This window comes from Rhinolophus sinicus, linkage group LG06, assembly GCF_036562045.2.
Source record: "Rhinolophus sinicus isolate RSC01 linkage group LG06, ASM3656204v1, whole genome shotgun sequence".
Taxonomy (NCBI): domain Eukaryota; kingdom Metazoa; phylum Chordata; class Mammalia; order Chiroptera; family Rhinolophidae; genus Rhinolophus; species Rhinolophus sinicus.
The window spans coordinates 41724924-41744228 of NC_133756.1; the positions used below are offsets into that span (position 1 = coordinate 41724924).

Sequence of the window (19305 nt, forward strand, 5' to 3'; positions counted from 1 at the left end):
TCCCAATAAATTTAATTAAACAAAAATAGAAGTTCTTTTTAAAACCCCTATTCTATAGCTCTTGACGTTCTCTGTTAGTAGTTGTTTCATCTTTTTATGTATGTCTTTCAAGAATTTGTAATTCTTTAAAAAAGAATCCTGTTTCTTTGAATCCATCATAGCACCTAATAGACTGGGTAACATATTAACACAGTATTGTTTTTTAATTAGTTTATTGGGGTGACAATGGTTAGTAAAGTTACATAGGTTTCAAGTGTACAGTTCTGTAATACATCATCTATATATCACATTGTTTCACATAGTATTTTAGTAACTATCCCTGAACAATAAATCATCCTAAACTTAGTGGGGTAAAAAATAACAATTTTCAAAAAATTATCTCTCACCATCACCATTCTGGGGATCAACCAGATGGTTATCTCCTGGGTTGCAGCCAGGACACCCCTGGGGGGCTCCCTCCTTCACATCTCTGGAGGTTCCTGTGGGGGCTGTCAGCCAGAACACACATACATGGCTTCTCCCTGTGGCGTGGGCTTCCCCAGGGGATGGTGGCTGGCACCCAAGAGCAAGTGCCCTGAGAAAGAGAGCCAGGTAGATGCTACAGCACCCTTTTGTGCCGCCTCGGAAATCATGCAATATTATTCTGCCACATTCTGTTTCTTAGAATTAAGTCACTAAGGCCAGCTCATATTCAAGGGAGGGGAGTTTAGACTCCACCTCTTGAAGAGAGGTGTGTCAGACTTGCAGACACTACATACTAATTAGATGCCCATTTCAGCAGTCAACATTTTGAAAAAGCCTCAGAAGGGGGGGGGGGGGCGGAATAAGAGTGGTGCACAGCCATAAAAGGCCTAAATAAAAGTTGGTAATAATGTTAGAATCAATTAACCCATAAAATATGCTACCCATGGCTGCTTGTTTTACATGTATTTGCAGTCTTTTGCAACCTGCTTTTAGGAGATAAATTGAGCAGTTTAGGAAAGTGTAGTAGATGAGTCCTTCTCCTATTGTCCTGTGTATGTGTTACCTGGGGCTCTTGTTAAAGTGCGGATTCTAGTTGAGGAGGTCTGAGGTGGGGCCTGACAGTTTGCATTTCTAGCCAGCTCCAGGGTGAGGCTGCGCTCCATGGACCACCCACTGAACAGCGAAGTTCGTAGAAAGCATTAGTAAGGGTGACTTCCTGGCTCCTGTGATCTCTCCCTTCTCTGGAGGGACCCGAGTAGACAGGGGTACGCCACCAGAGTTCTTTACGTGCTTATAGGACCTTGGCCCTCTGGCCAGGTGAACCCTTGATGTGAACAAGGTTGATCAGTGTTTACACCAGACATTTAGAATTTGAAATAAAGTAAAAGAGTAATATCCCTCCTTCTTGTGCAGGATATGAGTGAGGCTCTGGAGTTACCAGCCATGTGAGAAAGCCAATCTCCAGGAGGAATACAGGAAACATGCAGTGACGAGAATCCAAATGACATTCGGCCCTAGTGAAGCTCAGACCCTTTCCACAAGGTAATGTGAGATATCTTAATATCCCTCCAGCAAATTCCACTCTTGGCCTAAATTTGTTCTAGTTGAGTTTCTATCACTTGACACTTAAAAAGTTCTGACTAATGTGGGGTGGGAGAGAAGAGGGTGTCTTCTGGAAGTGCAGTACCCACAGTGATGGAGGAATAAAGAAATTCAGACTGGATCATTAGCCAGACGTCCAGGACCTGCGATGAGGATGGACTGTCCATTAAGTCATGCTAAAGGTGTTTCCAACAAAGTGGACAGGCCACGGAGAGAGAAGACAATACAAAACTAAGGTTAAGGGAAGACGGAGAAAAGGCTCAACCTATCTAAAATGGGGGTAGAGGGAGAGGGAGAGAAAAGAGAGGCAGGAGAGTGATTTAAATTGTTGGACAGTGTTGAAAGAAAGTGAAAAGAAACTGTTGTCCCAAAACAAGGTCTGCTAAAAACAGAAGCGAACAGGACAGTCTAGGAGTCCCAAGGCTAATGTTCTTTAAAGAGAGATCCCAGGGCGGTTTGAAAGAAGAGCTAGGTAGAGTTCTGCCCAGCACAGAGGAAAAGGATGAGCTTTTCCTATGTGCCAGGCATATGATGTGCTTTACATTTATAACCTTATTTAACCTTACGAACACTAAGAAAGTGTTCCACGTCACTCCTGCCAGCTGTCCCTGCAAGTCTAGCACAGTCAGAGCTGGTACTTCCACAGTCAGAAGAGGGTCATGTGAACATGAGTCCTATCACATGAACCTCACCTGGAAGAGCCAATGACTGAGTACTCCTCGGGCAAATCTGAAATTCCTCTGAAGTGTCTGCAAGCGGCCCAGATGAAACAACAATGACATCTTTTTCTTGTTTGAAGTAAGTGAATTTTTAATAACTGTTTTTTTGGGTCACACCTTCATCTGTATCGAGCCCATTATTCAAGGGTCCACACAGTTAAAAGTAAACCAAATATTTTGTAGTTTATTTCCAAAAGAGTCAACTTTGTGCACCAAAAGAAAATAAAAGGAAAAAGACCAGTTACTACCAACGTGTTGCCCATGTGTTGACAGACTCGTATTTATACGGCAGGTAAACACACAGATCGGGCAGCCAGCAACAGAACAGCGATGAGGGAGACATTTTCTTTGTGATAAATGCCTTCAGGTAGCGGTGACAATGAAGTAATGAGGCTGATTCTATACAGCAAAAATGGATACTGGTCTCATTATTTTATAGCCGTACCTTGTAGTATGTTTATCAAATATTTCTTTCACAAGTAAAAACAGTATCTGCTACAGATGGACTTGATTTTGGTAAAACCAATGAAAAAAAGTTCTATGCTAATGCAACATTTGTTGTAAAGATTACAGAAACACATGAGTCAAAAATTCAAATTATGATTCCCACAGTAACTGTAACTCTGCTATACCACATACATGATGGAAAAAATGTTATCCATGTATACCATGGTAGAAAATACTCGGTAAGCAGAAAAAGCTGAGTTATGCTTGTTGTGGGAATTATCATTTTCAACTAGCTGAGGATATATAAAAATTGAAAACATAAATGCGTGCATTATTTTATGTATTTAATTTGAATTTTTCTTGATCCAATTTAATCAGCTTTGCATCCAAACTACATTTGCTTTTCATAAACTGCAAATGAATGTCTTTCGTAATTTTAAAATCCGTATCACTTGGTTTCTTTTTCTCATGCAGGCTACCTTTGCAGAATGGCATTATTATACCCTGTCCCTCCCCTAAAAGGTCAGGACATGTCTGCTTGAATCCATTGATCTATATTCCTTTCCTCCCTGAAGGACATCACCATATATTTACAATTCCCAAAGTTTTGTCATAACATTATCTCATTTGATCCTCACAACAATACTGTGAAAAGGACCCCCCAAAAAAAAAAAATCCAACCCTTTTTGTTGCTCAGCTCTTTGACGCAAATAGAATATATTAGGTTGGTATAAAAGTAATCGCGGTTTAAAAGGTTAAAAATAATTGCAAAAACTACAATTATATTTTGCAACAACTTAAGATTTAAGGATGTGCTTTTATGTTGTCATTTAAAGTCTGGGCCATTTAACTGCACCTACAATATTACCCACTTACCATAAGCAGTGGATGTACTTATTATTAAAGGGAGAATATACTTTATGTAAGAAGATTGCGGTTATGAGCTAAACATTTAACATATGTTAAACTTTTTGCTTTAGCTATATTCTGAAAATTCAATAATGAAACAGAAAGAGATATAACTGCCCTTTGAAACTCTTCCTGGGCAAAATTAATCCTGTATATTATATCCAGCACTGCTTTTCCCAGTTTGGTTTTAACTAAGAAGGGCACCTTTGTACAACCTCTGAAGAGGAATCCTTTTACCTTGAAACAGCCTTTACCATCAGGGTATGTTTCATTATATTCAAACTAAATTATCAAGAACAGTTATATCTCCGCTACCGCTCTGAGCAGCTCTGCCCCACCACAGTGTTCCGACCTCGTGTAAGTGTTTGACGGTGACATTTTTGCTACTCATTTTTGGTCTGAGCACGCCTGTAATCCAGCTCCTCAAATTTAAGTTTTTCTCCCTTTCTAGGTACAAAAGGATCCTTCTCCATATAGTCAGATAAAAACTTTCCTTTAATTTACTGCACCAATAAAAAGATCAATTAAAATGAAGATTCAGCGCGGGCAAAAAGCCTCAGTATTATTTGTTCTAACCTGGGAGTTAACACAGTTAATACTTGGCCTGTGAAAAGCCTGACCATTTGGCATGTAATTAAAGGGTAATATTTCAGTGCTAAAAGGAAAACAAATCCTAAGGTATATTAATTTTAGGAGGTTTATTGCGGAGGAAGAGTTGTCTTCTTAATGTTACCTACAATTACACAACAGGTCTTTATAGTGACTAAAAATTAACACATAAATTCTTGGATAAAACAGATGAAATACAAAAAGGTATTCTGTGGGACGTGAATACTCAACTCTCAGGTTTTTCCCCCCTCATATGTGAAAAAACAAGAATTGCGGCTGATAGCAAAGCACAATCTCAATAGTATTTCCAGTTACGAGAAAGGTACAAAGATGGCTGGTAAGCTAAAATATCAGTGATGGCGACATGAGCTCTTGCATCTTGTCAGGGACCAGAAAAGGGGCTTATTTACTGACTTATGTGATACATCAGTCATCGTGAAGTCAGGGCCATACGGGTGAGTTTTCCATGTGGTCCATGAGTGACTGACAGTACAATTTTCACACATTAATGAATGACCCAAAGGAAAATTTTCAGAACAAAGTTAGTGGTCCGACAGTAGAAAGTTGTTAAATAAATTCCGGTACATTCATAAAACGGGTACTCTGCAGACATTCCCAATGTGTTCTTGAAGAATATCCAAGGAGAGAGAAAGGGTTGATGACATATTGTGAAATGAAAAGCTAGGTTACAAAATGGTATATTCTATATGATCTCTACTTTAGAAAAAAAATATGTAAATAGAAAAAAAGACTGGAAGAACATACACAAAAATACTAACAGAAGTTGCCTCTTCTAGTGAGAATTGAATGTCTTCACATTTTTTTCTTTTCCAAATGAAAGAGGGATAAGGGGAAATTCTTATTTTCAAAAAGAGTCAATGAGTATATTCTGGTCTCTTTTAAAATAACACACAAAAGGAAAAACTGAAGTCTACTTAGTGCCATTTAGCACTTGCATTAACGATTATTTTTAAGTTATAAAATAACAGTCCATCAAATTTACAGTTTCTTTGTACATTTTTGTCAATGCATACAAGAGCACTGTATTTTTAAAAAAGATATGACATAAATTTTTATCCAAGATTGTAGTGTTCCATGCAGTCTTCTCTACATACCACCACATCTAGAAAATGAACTTCATATGCTTGATTCCATAAGTTTTGAAGAAAACCATGATGATGAGTGCCCACAGTCCCAGAATAAAACCCCCAGGAGGATGCCAATCTTTCGGCTTTGGTTTCTGCAAAACAAGGATGACATGGTAAATTTAACAAGAGGTGAATAATTCAACAATGGGTAGTAAGGCCAGTACTGATGGGAAATAGAAATTTCACAATTGTGTTTTAAGGGGGAGTAATTTAGCCAAATTGAATGTATTGGGATAGCAAGGATGGGAAAGAGTTCAAACAAGGTCTCTCAAAGTGATCCTTACAAAGATCAGTTTCAAACGACGTTTTGTTCCCTCAAAGGGGCCTTCCCTGACTTCACTACCCAACTAGCTCTCTTCACTCAAGGTATTCAGTAGCCTAACAGTCCTCATTTTGAATTTACATAGTTGCTCTTATCTGTCTCTATTAGACTACAGCTCAGTGAGGGTCATCTTATTATACTCCCAGCTCGTACCTGCGCAATGGCGGGCACATAGGAGACACACCTATATTAATTATACTGAGTCAATCAGTGGAAAAACAAAAGCTAGCCAATTCCACTTATTCAGATATTCAACAAATACTTGTTTAGGGGCCAGTGCCTTTGGTTATGTTACTTCCTTGAGGTACAATGCTCCACACTCCACTCTGCCTATCTAAAGCTCCCTAACTCCAATGCAATCTCCTCCAGATTCTCCCAGCTGATATATTCTTTTCTTTGAATCTGTAGTTGTTTCTACTTTTACTCCTATCTACTATTACACTTATCTTTATTGCTTATCTCCCTGCAAATTTCCAAGGAGCAAAATCTGGCTGAGTCCATTTTACACGCTATTCTCCATTCCCCACCCCTCAGTTCTCAGCCAAGTGTCTTGTATGGTTCTTTGCCCAGCAAGGAAAGGCAGACTAGTCCTCCCCATTTAGTTGTCATTTCATAGGCTACGTTATGGCCCTGAAACTGGAGGTCTGTGACTATGATCTCTGTATGAGTTCTACTTCCTGAATTACTAGCCAAGATTCTCTATCCTTATAGAGAGAATATTTTAGAGTAGACTAGAGTGAAGAGAAACAGTACTCTAAAATTTGTGTTAGTCATCATGTAAAGTAGATGCAAGAAAAATTCATAAATCTCTTAGATGAATCTACATATTATAACTTGGTTTTCCCTTCTATAACCAGGACACCTAATGCTCTTCATTCAACCCTTAACTCACCACATTAGAGAGAGAGAGAGAGAGAGAGAGAGAGAGAGAGAGAGAGAGAGAGAGAGAGAGAGAGAGAGAGGAGGAGAGAGAGAGAGGAGAGAGAGAGGAGAGGGAGAGGAGAGGGAGGGAAGGAGGGAGGGAGGGAGGGAGGGAGGCTCAAAATAAAACAAATCAAGTCAAATCAACCAGACTTCATCAGTAAAGGCCATGCCAATAATATACATTCACTGCCACATTCTATAGACACTTAACATTTATTATCTATGCTTTAAAATATCTGATCGTTACCTAACATATACATTATAAACAATTAGTGCAATGATGTATTTTTTGAAAAGGTAGTTCATAACTACTCATTCCTACCTAGAAAAGTGATGATATGAAACTCAAAGTACTTTTCAGATGACTTTCATTTGTGTTTGCCAGTTATGAGGAATGACGTTTTAAAAAAATCTGACTTTATTTTAATTTGTACAGCTTTCATCAATTCAAAATTAACTTGTCAAACTAACACGAAAGAAATCCCTCCTTAATGTTTTCATCTGGATCATAAGCTAGAGTTTTAGGAGTTTTTAATGAAATGCTTAATCTGAACTGAACTGACAATATTGTTTACAGTGGTTACAGTCTACTTTCGCTCCCACATCTACTCTCACCTTCCACTACTCCTTCCAGAAAACTCCTCAAACTCCCCAAAATATTAAGTCAAATTTTTTCTCATGTTCCTTTCTACTCAGAAGTCTGCAATGGCTTCTGATCATGTGTGATGATGATGACAAAAAAAGTCCTTTCCCTCTAATATCTTACAAATGATAAATTCAGTGGTTCTCAAACCATTTCACATGGCAGAGCTCTTGGAAGTCACAATGCTCTTGGTACAACAGTGTGAAAAAAAAAAATCTTACTTCCAGTAGAAAATATAGAATAATTAATATAAAGCACAGTTCTACTAAAGATAAGTAATGTAAATATCACAAGCATGTGACAAGGAAAAAACAAGCAAGTAAATTAACCATGATTGACTACTTCTCAGTTTTTGTTCTGTGTATCTTCTACTACTCAAACAATTGGTAAATAATTCATGCCAAAGTGTTGGAAGAGCTTAAGATCAAAAGTTAGTTTTCCTGAAACTGAGAAAAAATTACCATTCTTCATTACTAGTGCAAGCACACCCTTTATACAACAGTCTGAAGATGTTCCCTGGGATTCCTGTTCAAGAGTTGGGGAGACAAGATTCAGATTTTCCCCAAAACCCAGGAGTCTCTGATATATATGGTATATGGTATTTGAAAACACACACACACACACACACACACACGTTACTACTTAAATACATATTGTCAAAATCTGGCATTAAAGTAAGCTCTTAACTGTAGAAGAACAGGTTATAATATAAACAGTTGTTCCATAAACCAATTTAATGAATTTTAGTGCTAAGAGAGTTCAAGAGGTGTGAACTTTCAAGAGTTTAAGAGCACTGTAACTTTCAGGTGGCATTTAAACCAAGTCACGTTAAAAAACAATGGAGGACATCGTTTAAGCTCTATGATTCATTAGAGATTATTAAAATAATAATAAATTTCAAAAACTATTTATCGAAATAATAAAAAGAAATCATATTTCTGCAGCTGTAGAAATTCTAGTTTCTTTTCAATGAGATGAATTCCCTCATGTTGTAATTTTACCATTAGATCTTAAACTGAGTAGCCAGAAACCGTTGCGAGAGATAAGACTACCATAGCTTCTTTGGAAGTAACCATCCCCAAACACTGGCTCTGGCAACTACTGTGATCTGTAATTCCAAAGAGGGGCTCAGAGAATTCTGGGAACACTGCTTTCCTGGTCCTTCAACTAGAGGTGCCTCATATTTACACCACTGGTGCCCAGGAGAGGACCAGTGAGAAAATCAAAGTGGTAGAGCTTTGGTTCCCCAACAGCAAACTTTGAAAGTCAATTACTCCAAAATTATGATGGAATGGTATATTTATTGATAGCATAACTTGCACAAGTTAACAAAAGCAACAAACCTCTGCCTTCGCAAACTGGTATTTGCAGTTGCTATATTTTTATTACATATGCATTACATATTTTTGATTAACAAAAATGGAAAATGAGTTATTAATTAAATACTGTTTGAGCTCTTAGCTTAACATGGCATTTAAGGAGAATCCTCAGGTGCAACCTCTCCCATCTTCTCAGGAAAATCCAAAGGCACAGAAAAAGATGACAGTTCTCACTACTAAAATTAGTTTAACCTCTAATGAGAAATCTCAGACAATTTCACTATCTGAACATCCCAGAAACAAATTCACGGTGGCCCAGTTTTCCAATTAGTACACAAGAGGCAAAGCATTGCTTTCCTCTGTGAAACACAGTAATTCTGTCAGCTGAGAAAGGGACTTTAGCTCTCTCCCTTTTCCTCCCTGCTGTCTAAGAGAAACAGTGTTTATGTAGTTAGAAGGATGGCTTTAGCGGTCGCCAGAGTAGTGTAACTCATTCCCATCCTCCCGAAAGGCCACCTCTTTATGTATCCACTTAAACACAATTCCCAGTAAAAAGCAAGTCAGAAGTTACATGAGCACTGACAATGGTTCACTGCATCTATGAAGTTTAAATAGCCACATGAGAAGCTCTGCAGAGAAAGCAAAATACAGGAAAAATCCTTTTAGCAGTGCATGTTAAGAAATATTTTTTCATATGGTTCATCTTTTTAAAGCACCCCCAAATGTAAGTGGCATGGTAGCAGATAACCCTGGTTTAGTTTAGCAAAACAGCATTTGATGCCTGTCTGCCAGTCACTGGGAAATGCATGACAACCTAGTCTTCCGATGCAGAGCTGAGAAGGCATTCACATCTACGTAAACAGTGAGAAGCTTCCCCACGCTGTTGGCAAATACCAACAGTGTTCTAAAAACGAGGAAAAAACAAGGTGAGGCCCATGAGCAAAAACACTCCCACATATGAGAAAGAAATACCCTGGAAATTCAGAGAACATATCTCTGAATAAGATTTAATAGGGAACCAAAAGATTAATTTAGAAAAATTTTATTTGGCATGGACTTGAATAAAGATGTGCAAGAAGCCAAAAATAAAAGAATGGTAGAAAGAGAAAAATAATACAAGATACAAAGGCAACAACAGACTGAGACAATAAGGGAGCTGGGTAACATAATTTTGTAATAGCAAAATTAAAAATCTACATTGACGAAAACAATAGTGTCTGAAGCACATCTGAGTCCTCCGTTCACCTAACTGTGGTAGGTTGATGGCAACAAATGCCCCCAATTAGCCATACTGCCCTGTCCATATCATTTGCAAGACACTGCTGTATAGCAGCTCTCATCAAGAGATGGAACCTATCTATATCCTTACTCCTTGATATCCGCTGATCTTGTGGCTTCCTTTGGCCAAAAGAACACACACAAGCAACAGTGTCCTAGTTCCAAGAGGCTTTACTTGTTTCTGGTCTCTCTCAGACCTCTGCTACCACCAGGAGGAAAAAAACAACAAAAAACCTCAGCAAGACTTCTGGAGGAAAAGACAACACCATGTGAAGAATAATTCAGGTCCCTTGGCCAACAACCAGCCAATTCCCAGAAGAAGAACCACCTAACCAACCGCAGGGTTGACCATACACTCATGAGGTCAGAACACGTTCCCAAGAACTGAGAACAGAATTACTCAGCTAAACTCGGCCTAAATTGCCAACCTGCAGCATTATAAGCTAAATAAATAATTGATGTTTTAAGCCACTAAGTTTTAGAGTGGTTTGTTATGCATCAAAAGCTATGAAATACATCCACTGAGGTGACAATGTGAAAGGAAAAACCCTGAAACTTTATTATCACAAGATAATAAAGTTCCCATCTAGATACTTGCAGCATTGGGTTTCAGCAACAATGGTATAAATAAGAACCACGTGAAGGGCCGCTAAGCAGACCCTGGCCCACCATGAATTTGGTTGAGGTTAGAGCGTCTGTCAAGATAATCCCCCCTAATTCTGCTAGAATGAGAAATTCAGCCCCATTAACTCATCTGAGCTAAATATCACAAAGGAGGGACTTCAAAAACCACTGGCTGCACCTGACCAGTATGAACATCTAGACTCTGATAAAGCTGTCCAGGAAAAATACCTGCTATATTGTCTCCTAGAGAAAAATTTCACGAATGTTCCTTGCCACCCACCCCCTCACTTTAAGCGAGCTGTGGTGAGGCTCACTTCTAGCTCTTTCTTAGTCTTCCTGGAAACAGACCGACTCCACCTGTCACCGTGCCAGGAATTGCTCTCAAGGAAATGCAGTTGAGGAATCTAGAGACTAACTCCCCTAGCTTCCCTCTAGCCTCCCTCCCAACTGTAATCTAGATCTGAAGTCTAGTTCCTTTCTTTTTGAAGTTAATCAGACGTTACCTCCTTGAGAAATAAACAGCTCTCAGGATCTTGAAGCACCTTAGCCATGCTAAATTTGCAAAGCAATTAATCTAATCTAGGATAATTAAAAATGAATTGTTTTTAACAATGATTTTGTTTTTAATAGAAAGTTGACCATACTTTTTCATTAATCATGATCTACTTTTCAGGAAAGTAATCAAATAAATATATTCAGAGGCTTTTAAAATATTCATCTCACTTCAATCCTAGGATCTTTTACACTTCTAGCCAGGATCTATATTAAGGAACTAAGAAATGCTGACAGAGATTTTACACAAAGATTTTCTTCTCGGTGTTATTTACATAATAAAATAACAAGAAACAATCTATATAAACAATATGGGAAATATTGCACATCCACGTAAGTAGTCATAAAAAACGTTTTCAAACAATTTTAATGATTTGGAAAGATGCCTACACTGAAATAGTAAGAAAATAAAAGCAAAATGAAAATTGAGTGTAAAACATGATCTTTATTTCTGTAACAATATTCAAAAAAAGGAAATATACTTAAGTCTTAATAGTGTTTCTCTAGGGGAAGTAGGATTAGAGGTAGTTTTAATTTCTTCTCTATACTTACCTATACTTTTGAAAATATGTTTTCTATAATAGACATATACGTTTTTAACTATTTTTGAAGGAGAAGGAAAGGAATATACAGGAAAAGGCTGTATTGAAATAGTCCACCTAAAAGAACCTTCACATACTCATCTTTTCTAAATTAGGAGATATAGTACTAAAATAATACTGTTTGGTACTTGATATCCTACTTTAAGAAAAAGTAACATGAATAGCAGGACAGCAACATAATATAATAAAGTGCTTTTTCAGTATGTATTTAATGATATTCCTGGAGTATAACAATATTGCTTTTTTAAAAACGATAGGTAATATTTTAGTCAGTCTACACTGATTTTACTTACAATCAAATGACAGATTGGCATAATTATTGCATTTTATAGTACAGCTGAATTTGAGGTGAGTTCATATTAAAGTACACCTTATCATTTCATTTGTGTCCATATTAGAACTTCTGATAAAAATGACTGATTTTTATGTAGTTAACGTTCTCTACTGATTGCTATGAAATACACTTCTCTTTTTTTAAACTTTCACAATAACAGTTATAATACAAAGGTGAAAAGCATGCTCAAAACACTGCAATGTGTCATGAGCAAACATTTAAAAGTTTAAGAGCTAAATATTATTTAAATGACTGATATTTCAAATTAAAAAGACAGGTAGCTAAGCAACACTGCACTGCCAACTGTGAACAATATTCAGTCTCCCCTTTCATGTTCCTAGGAGACTATCGCCACAGAAGTTTAAAATAGTTAATAGAGCACAGCTCTAAGTATTGAAGTTATGTAAAAAGAGGAAATTGGGATTCTCATAATTGTGTATGTTTATTGGCAAGCAAATGAAAAATTTCCAAGGTTTCAATGGGATTCTTTTCTTAAAATATTTATCAGTGCCGTTAAACCATAATTTAAGTTTATAAATGAGGTTACAGTTATAATTACTTTAGAAAATAAGTGTTTATTTTCAACTGTTTAATCAGTGATAGTATATTAGTATTTCCAGCATATGTACATCCTATCTACAAAATATAATTTGTATTCTTTAAATTATATTAATAGTATAAATCAAACTGTGGTCAGCAGAATTCTACAAGATGGCCCCCAAGATATTCTCTCCCTGGTGTACACACACTGCAAAATCCCTTCCCCTTAAATGTGGACGGAACTTGTGAATATGATGGGACATACTGCTATGATTAGGTTACATTATACAGCAAAGATGAAGAGGTTTTGAAGATGCAATGAAGGTCCCTAATCAGTTGACTTTTAGTTAAACAAAAGGGAGAGTATCCTGGAGGGAGGAGCTGACCTAATCAGGTGAGTCCTTCAAAAGAGGGTCTAGATATCAGAGACAGAAACATTAGAAACAGATGAGATGCTCTGCCATTGGTGTTGAAAAAATCGAACAGCCATGTTGTGGAGTAGACCATGGGCAAGGAATGGCAAACAGCCTCTAGGAACTGAGGGCCTCGTCAGTTCTACAACCATGAGAACCTGAATTCTGCCACTAACCAGGAAGCTTGCAAGAGACCCCTGTGCCACAGGTGGGACTGCAGTCTGGTTGACACCTTGCTTGACTGAAGCCTTGTTAGACCATAAGCACAGGACTAAGCTAAGCTGAGCCCAGACTCCTGAGCCATGGAAACTGTGGGATAAAATAATGCTTATAAATCACTACATGTGTTCGTTACACAGCAATAGAAAAACAAAACTTGAAATGAAACAATTGATTACATCTGATACCTATTCCTTGGGGAGAATAACTGATGATGATATTCACTGTTTTTAAAAAAGTGAAGACTGAAATATTCTAGTCTAATTCCTTGTACTCTTCTGTACCTATTTATTCTCTAAGAACTTGCTCAAGTATCACCCCCAGGTGAAGCCTGTTCTCATACTCCAGTAAGAACGAATTTCTTATTCTTGGGGCAGCAATGATGCTTCATTTATATCTTACACTATGGTTAATTTATGGGTTTGATTCTACTACATTTGGGTCTGTTTGTGATATCCATTTCTGAACCTTATCCAGGTCTCATTAGCTTTCAATACAGTAGAACAATCAACTTTTCTTAGTTATATATTAGTTTCCTCTTAAAAATAAGAAATATAAAATATTCAAATACAAATATTAAATACTAATTTACTAGTCTATATTCTGGGTTTTATGACTTAAGGGGAAAAAGTAAGAATTTCACCAATCAAATAACACAATCTGTTTTAAGAATCCCTAGTGAGAAGTGAAAAAAATATTCTTTTAAAAATGTGTAAAACAATTTGAAGTTTGAAATAAATGAATCTATTTTTAATTAACAAAGAGAAATAACCCACTGTTCCCACAAATAAATAATAGAGGTACATTTATAAATAGTATCTATTTGTGTCTGTTAGGAGGTAATCAGAGTTCTGCTTCTGCCAATGTAGGATTAATGCAACAGCAATTATCTGTCCATTCTGAAAACTAGAAACTCATACAAAAGGTACGAAACAATGGTTTTCAGATATTGGACAATTTGCAGCAGTTTTCTGTTCCCTGAAAGAATGGAAACAAATAAGATGAGTCCTTCACTTGCCAAGCTTATTGCCTTGGGGTACTTTCCAAACTTCAGCACAGGGAGGGAGACCCAAACAGTCTGACAGTCTGGCTGAATTGTGGAGACACAGATTAGAATTCCAGAAGGTTTGGGAGGCTAGGATGTGCAGGGTAGACTACTGGAAAGGAAGGAGCTACACAGAGACAGAGCTCCAGAGATCTGCAGAGGGGTCTCCTTGAATCTTTGGCACAGTTCTAATATGTGCATAACAAGAAGCTGGTAGAGGAACAAAACAAAACAAAACAAAACACCAAAAGCAACAGGCCAAACAACTCTCAGTACTCATAATTTGCAGAGCATGAGGTCGCAGTTTATAGTGGGGTATCTCAAAAACAAAAAACTGCTCTGGATTAGCCTAAAACAACATGAATCCTAAAGGGATCAAATTGATCCTGGAACAAAATCCAACAATTGCTACATGAATAAGCAAAAATACAAAATCTAGCAGCCAGCCAACAACAAAAAAATTAAAATACATGGCACCCAATCAAAAAAAAAAAAAAGGCACTGAAAGAAGAAGGAAAACATGACCCATTGCCAAGAGAAAAAAAATCAATCAATTGAAAGAGACCCATAAATGAAAGAGATGATGGGCTTAGCAGATAGGGCTCTAAAGACAGCTATTATATACTGGAAATAAAGGAAAACATGAACATATGAGGAGAGAAACAGAATATACAAATAAGCCCGTGTAGGATTTCTAGGGACAAAAAATATGATATATGAGACGAAAAATACACTGGATGGAATTAACACAGCAGATTAGACACTACAGAAGAATCAGCAGAGAACTATTAAGGTGACAATCGAAATTATTCAAAATGAAGCACAGAAAGAAAAAGAGCAGGGAAAAGAGTAAACAGAGCCTAAGTAAGCTATGGCACAATACCAAGCAGGAGCATTTGTGCAACTGGAGTCCCAAAGAGGGAGGGAGAAAAATATCTTAAAAAGATAATGACTGAAATTTTTCCAAATTTCATAAAAACTGTAAACCACCAAATCCACAAAGCTCAACACCAAAACATGAGAAACAGAGAAAACCATACAAAGGAATATCACAACCAAACAGCTGAAAAACAATAATAGAGATTATCTTAAGAGCAGTAAGGTAAAAAAAGATTTCTTCTTATAGACCATTGTTCTGCAAACTACAGCATTAACCAGCCACATGATTTTATAAAGTTTGCTAGAACACAGCCAACTCGGTCATTTACATACTGTCTATCGCCGCTTTCACACTACACCGAAGTTGAGTAGTTGCAACAAAGACAAGATGACCCACAACCCTATAAAATATTTACTATCTAGCCCTTTAAGAAAAAGTACGTGGATCCCTGCTCCAGAGGAACAAAGATAAGAATGAATGATTGAAGATGCACTGTCAGAAACCATGTAGGACAGAAGACAATGAAAAGACATCTTTAAAGTACTGATAGAAAACAACTAACTGTTAACTAGAATTCTAAGGAAAACGTACCAAGTGAAAAAAATCTTTCAAGGATGAAGGTGAAATAAAACATTTCTCAACAAAACAAAAGCCTTGTGAATTCAACACACCTATCCTACAGCAGATCTATGCTACGAGGTAGTATATACCAAATACCTACACTACAAGGTATACGTATGACAGACCCATATCACAGAAATGTTAAGAGAAGTACTTCAGGCAGAATGAAAATTACAGCACACAGAAATGCAGACTTACACAAATAAATGAGGAGAGATAAATGGTAAATAGGTATACAACTGTAAGAAATTTTTCCTCATTTTAAAATTTCTTTACAAGATATTATAATTCACTGTTTAAAGCAAAAATGATAATAATGTATTGTGGGATTTGTAATATATGTAGGATCAAAACATATAACGACAACAGCACAAAGAAATGAAGGGAGGAATGGGGAATGTATCATTATAAAGTTCTAAGTTATACGTGAAATAATATAATATTACTTAAAGTAGACTATTTATGTACAGCAACAAAGTGGACTCACTAATAAACCAAAAGTGGACATAAAACAGGAAGATATTAAATATTCAACACAAAAGAAGGCAGGAAAAGAAGAGAAAAGGAACTAAAAACACATGGAGCAAATAGAAAACAAGTAGCAATATGGCAGATTTAAATCCAATTCAAATACTGACAATTACATTAAGTGAAACATTTTAACACTTCAATTATAACACAGAGATTGTCAGGTTGAATAAAAACATAAAACTCAATGATATTTTGTCTATAAGAAACCTACTTTCAATGTAAGACACAGATGGATTAAAAGTAAACAAACGGGGGGCCAGCCCGGTGACTCAGTCGGTTAGAGCTCCATGCTCCTGGCTCTGAAGGCTGCCGGTTCGATTCCCACATGGGCCAGTGGGCTCTCAACCACAAGGTTGCCGGTTCAACTCCTCGAGTCCCGCAAGGGATGGTGGGCTCCGCCCCCTACAACTAAGATTGAACATGGCACCTTGAGCTGAGCTGCCGCTGAGCTCCCAGATGGCTCAGTTGGTTGGAGTGCATCCTCTCAACTACAAGGTTGCCGGTTCAAGTCCCGCAAGGGATGGTGGGCTGTGCCCCCTACAACTAGAAACGGGAACTGGACCTGGAACTGAGCTGTGCCCTCCACAACTAAGACTGAAAGGACAACTTGAAGCTGAACGGCATCCTCCACAACTAAGATTGATATGAACGGCATCCTCCACAACTAAGATTGATAGGACAACAACTTGACTTGGAAAAAAGGCCTGGAAGTACACACTGTTCCCCAATAAAGTCCTGTTCCCCTCCTCCAATAAAATCTTAAAAAAAAAAAAAAAAAAGTAAACAAATGGAAAAAGACGTACCACCATAGAAAAAGAAAATGGGGAGGCTACACTAATTTCAGAACAAAGTAGACTTTAGAACAAAGAATATTATAAGGATAAAAAGGAACTTCTCACACTTACAAAGGGGATCGATTCATCAAAATGACATAATTCTAAATGTGTAGTACTTAGACAGAGCTTCAAATACACAAAGCAAACACTGACCGAACTGAAAGGAAAAAGTATACTTGTATATTTTAGCACAATCTCAGAATTAATAAATAAGTAAAAAGAATATACAGAACTTAAACATTAGCCAATTTGATGTAGTTGATATTTATTTCATTCCACCCAATGATAACACAATACAAATTCTTTACAAGTACACCATGATAGACAAAATTGTGGTCTATAACACAAGTCTCAACACATTTAAAAAGACTGAAATCACAAAGAATATTCCACACAATGGAATTAAACTAGAACTCAGTAACAGAAAGGATACTTGACAAAACCCCCAAATACTTGGAAATTAAGCAATATATTTCTAAATAACCCAAGAAGAAATCACAAGGGAAATTAGAAAATATTCTGAATGGAATGAAAATGAAAATATATTTCAAAATATGTGGAATACATATAAAACATACTTATAGAAATATGTATACCTTTAAATACTTGTATTAGAAAAGAAAAAATTTCTAAAATCAGTAATCTAAGATTCCACTTGAAAAACAAAAACCTAGAAAAAGAAGAGCAAATGAAACCCAAAGTAAGCAGAAAAAAGAAAATAAAAGTGCAATTCAACAAAAGGAAAAAGAAAAGAAAACATCAATTACCAAAACCCACTTCTTTCAAAGTTCAATAAAATTGATAAACTGGCAAAACTGATTTTTTTTCTTTATAAAAGAGAGAAAAATGAAAGAGGGAACATCACTATAGATTACACAGACACTCAAAAGATAATAAGAGAATACAAAGATAACTTTATGGCAATAAATTTTATAATTTATGCCCCGAAAAATACATACCACCATTTTACCCAATTTTAAACAGAGAGTAAAAAAAAAGACACATATTTCTGTAGTCTACAAAAAATCCACATCTCTAATAGATCGGGAAAGCAGGAAAGACTCAATCTAGAAAGAGGAAAGGGAATTAGAGTTCGAGTGCAAAACAAAAGGGATCTGTACTAGTAAGAAAGCCTAAGGAAGAATCCCAGAGGCAAGCAGAAATTGCAGATAATAATGCCTAACACTTTTTAAATGTTTATCCTATGCCATGCATTATTTTAAAAATTTTAAATGTGTTAACACATTGCCTTTAAGATAGCTAATAGTATTCGCCATCTGTTTTACAGATGGCAAAAATGAACAATTGTTACAAACACTACCACCACTACCCATAATCATGATTATCATTTATGGACTACTGACCAAAAGTGCCACCTACAGTAAGACCTTCATATACGTTATCTAATTTAATCCTTACAACAACATGGTGACATAGTCATTATCTTATTTCAAATATGAGAAAACTGATTGGGTGACCTGACTAGTCACAAACTAGACTCTGTAGTAAATGGTTTTGCTAGGACTGAGAAGAGGTTAGTGTGATTTCCCAGGCAGTGCTCTTAACCACTATATAATGCCACTACACTGCAGAATCCTCTGTGGGAATGCGTCCAGAGCTCTCCTGCTCCAAGCAACTCCCTCAACCTCACAGATATTATGGGACAACTGAAATAAACACAAGACCCAGGAGCTATAGAGCATATATCAGATATAGTTGGTGTTACGATTTGTGGGCAGAACTAAAGAAGAAAGATTTGGTGTATCAGCAACAGAAGAGGCTAGGGGAGTATGAGGTACCAATCTCAGAGATGCTGGGTCAAGGGTTAAGTAGCAAATACAGCACAGATGAATGCATCTTTAAATGCTTCCATCTCCACTTTACACTGGCCCACAGAGACAGGCACCACTGCCTGGAGTGGAGAGGTCTTTGCACAATCCTATGCAAATTTGATCATTTAAAGTAAGAAATAGTTCCACACACAGACACTCTAATTTTTATTTCTACATATAAATGGTTACCTTAAAAACTAGGATTTACCTTTTTCTGTAATCCAAGTAGCAAAGGATAATTTAAATGCATAATAACAGATATAAAGATACTATCTCATCATTTTCTACATCTTTAATGTATAAATATCTATTTCCCACACATGAAAGAAGTACATAAAACATGTTTTCCTAATAGGTTGACAGATGCTTTCAAAATTCAGAAATGCTATTTT

At 36.8% G+C, this 19305-nt stretch overlaps 1 protein-coding gene across 1 annotated transcript in view; it reads right to left on the minus strand.

The window, feature by feature from the left end:
• Nucleotides 1-4324: 4324 nt before the first annotated feature.
• The window catches only part of PIGK (phosphatidylinositol glycan anchor biosynthesis class K), a 111149-nt gene continuing 96168 nt past the window's right edge, over nucleotides 4325-19305 (minus strand). The window contains exon 11 of the mRNA XM_074337057.1: nucleotides 4325-5490. Within this exon, the coding sequence (XP_074193158.1) occupies nucleotides 5374-5490 (117 nt within the window). The 3' untranslated portion in view covers nucleotides 4325-5373. The remainder of the gene's footprint in view (nucleotides 5491-19305) is intronic.